This window comes from Dipodomys ordii, unplaced genomic scaffold (genome assembly GCF_000151885.1).
Source record: "Dipodomys ordii isolate 6190 unplaced genomic scaffold, Dord_2.0 Scaffold215, whole genome shotgun sequence".
Taxonomy (NCBI): domain Eukaryota; kingdom Metazoa; phylum Chordata; class Mammalia; order Rodentia; family Heteromyidae; genus Dipodomys; species Dipodomys ordii.
The window spans coordinates 1,286,117-1,289,280 of NW_012267431.1; the positions used below are offsets into that span (position 1 = coordinate 1,286,117).

The following is a 3,164-nucleotide window of genomic DNA, read 5'->3' on the forward strand; positions in this document are numbered from 1 at the left end:
CCACAGCACCACTTCTGGCTTTTTTCTTTTTGCTTATGTGGTGCTGAGGAATTGAACCCAGGGCCTCATGCATGCAAGGCAAGCGCTCTACCACTGAGCTACCTTCCCAGCCCCTAGAGCCACACTCTTAACTGCATTCTTCTATCCTGTTCTCCAAGAATGTAGAATAATAATAATGATAGACAAATTGGATTTCCTTAGTGAACTTAAGTCATAACATTGCTTTTGTCCTTTTCTTTTTTGCCAGTATGAGGCAGGGCCTCAAGTACATGCTTGGCTTGTTCACAGCGGGCATTCTATACTTGAGCTATACCTCCACTTCTGGCTCTTTGCTGGTTAATTGGAGGTAAGAGTCTCATGGATTTTTTTGCCAGACCTGGAGCTTGAACTCAGGCCCTGGGCACTGTCCCTGAGGCTCTTTGTGCTCAAGGCTAGCATCCTACCACCTGAGCTACATTGCCACTTCTGGCTATTTCTGTTTATGGGACTGAGGAATCAAACCCAGGGCTTCATGCATGCTAGGCAAGCACTCTACCACTAAGCCACATTCCCAGCCTTCATGGATTTTTCTTTTGGGGCTGGCTTCAAACTTTGATTCTCAGATCTCAGCCTCCTGAGTAGCTAGAATTACAGGTGTGAGCCACAAACATCCAGATATATTTATTTCTCTTAGTAATTAGAGCTCAATTCACAATAAGTACTAATCATTTATATTAATAAAACTAATTTGTAATACTAGGAATAAATTATAATATTTATTAAATTCAATATTAGTAATAATAATTCATCTTTTTCATGTACTTCAAAACAGATACAATATGAGAACATAATTTGTAATATTGATAATTTGCAATAATAGTGACTATATTTTATGATACTAGTAACCAATGATTCATTTCTATTTCTGATCAGTTTTAATTTGTAACATTGCTTCAATTTTTATTGGCAATATTGATTTGAAATTTGGGTAGAATTTCTATTACAGCCAGGTGCCAGTGGCTCATGCCTATAATTATAGCTACTCAGGAGCCTGAGATCTGGAGGGTTGTGGTTCATAACCATCCCAGGTCTTGCACAATTCTATCTCCACAATAACCAACAGGAAGCCAGCAAGAGTGTGAGTTCCTGAAATGAAACCTCAGTATTGCCAAAAAAGAAAATATTCTATCAGGAGAAATATTTTATAATGTTAGTAACAATGACTTGATACATGCAATGTATTTGTTGTGCTCATTCTGTCAATATATACTTGAAAGTCATTTTATTTATGTATTTATTTATTTATGTCAGTTGTAGGGCTTGAACTCTGGGCTTGGGCACTGTCGCTGAGCTCTTCAGCTCAAGGCTTGTGCTCTACCACTTTGAGCCACAGTGCCACTTCTGGTTTTCTGGTGGTTAACCAGAGATAAGAGTCTCACAGACTTTCCTGCCTGAACTCAATTTCAACTGTGATCCTCAGATCTCAGCCTCCTGAATAGCTAGGATTACATGCATGAGCCACTGGTGCTGGGGTTGAAATTAATTTTAATACTAACAAGAATAGATAACATAAGCAACAGGTTTGACAAATATTGGGATTGATGACTTAATCACACTTATATCCACTAATAAATTCATAGTACAAGTTGAACATTCCTAACCCAAAACTTCAAAATCTGAAATGTTCCAAACACTGAAATGTTTTTAGTTCCAACATGATGCCACAACTATAACCTACATCTGACTTCATATGACAGGTCTCAGCCAAAATAGAAGCTCATTAAACTAATACAAAAAACTAATACGAAACTAATTTGGAAGTTGAGTGCCAGTGGTTCATGCCTACAATTCTAGCTACTTGGAGCTGAAATCTAGAGGATCATGGTTCAAAGTTAGCCCAGGTAAAAAAGTACAAGACTTCCATCTCCAGTTAACCAGCAGAACTGAAAGCATAGCTCAAGTGGTACTGTGCCAGCCAAGCAAGTAAGCCCAGAATTTCAAGCCCTGGTATACAACCAAATTAGCTGGGTACCAGTGGCTTTTGCCTGTAATCTTAACTAATCAGGAGGCCGAGATCTGAGGATGGTAGTTTGAAGCCAGCCAGGGCAAGAAAGTTCATGAAGCTTTTATCTCCAATTAACCACCAAAAAGCCAGAAGTAGAGTTGTGGCTCAAGTGGTAGAACTAGCCTTGAACAAACAAAAATCTCAGGGACAGTGCCCAGGTCTTGAGTTTAAGCCATAGAACTGGCATAAAAAAAACTACCACCAGCAACAACTAATTTTGGTCTATGTGTATAGGTGCCATATGAAACAAAAATGAATTTTGTGTTTAGACTTGAGACTCATTCCAAAACCATCTTATTATGCATATGCAAATACATTAAAATATTTTTTTAAAAAATCTCAAATCTAAAATTTCTGGTTGCAAGTATTCTGGATAAGTGACACTTGCCTTGTCTTTTTTTTTTGTCAGTCATGAGGCTTGAACCCTGGGCCTGAGCACTGTCCCTCAGCTCTTCAGCTCAAGGCTAGTGCTCTACCACAGTACCACTTCTGGTTTTCTGATGGTTTATTGGAGATAAGAGTTTCACAGAGTTTCCTGCCTGGGCTGGCTTTGAACCACGATCCTCAGATCTCAGCCTCCTGAGTAGCTAGGATTACAGGTGCCTGGCATTTGCCTTGTCTTAATAGACTATATCCTAAAGCAATGTGGGACCTTCCCAGGCCCACCAAGGCATTCTGATATCACCCTGATTGATAATACTGAACACCCAATGACCATACTTTATGAGTCCTGACTCCTTCTCCAAACTTACCATCTCTTTGTGATTGGGATAGAAGGTCTGATCAATCAGAGGGAATTCCTCTGTCCCCAGTTTCTTGTGCAGCCGAACCATTTGGGCAAACTATAAGAACCAGGAGGCATAGGTTAGTGAGTTCTTCATCTGAAGTGGTTCCCAATCTGAGACCCCAGGTACTGCACTGCACTGTAGATCTGACCTGTCCTGTAAAGCCCCATGTGGTAAAAGACTTGTTTCTGAGAGTGGTATAATTGGGAGATGGTGGAAACTTGAAGAGGTAAGAAGTTTTCAGCGGGGCTGGGAAGGTGGCTCAGTGGTAGAGCACTTGCCTTGCATGCTCAAGGCCCTGGGTTCGATTCCTCAGCACCACATAAGCAGAAAAA

At 40.3% G+C, this 3,164-nt stretch overlaps 1 protein-coding gene across 1 annotated transcript in view; it reads right to left on the reverse strand.

Moving 5' to 3' along the window:
• The window catches only part of Syn1 (synapsin I), a 67,915-nt gene that overhangs the window by 50,930 nt on the left and 13,821 nt on the right, over positions 1 to 3,164 (reverse strand). Inside the window, exon 4 of the mRNA XM_013035536.1 lies at positions 2,797 to 2,886. Within this exon, the coding sequence (XP_012890990.1) occupies positions 2,797 to 2,886 (90 nt within the window). The remainder of the gene's footprint in view (positions 1 to 2,796; positions 2,887 to 3,164) is intronic.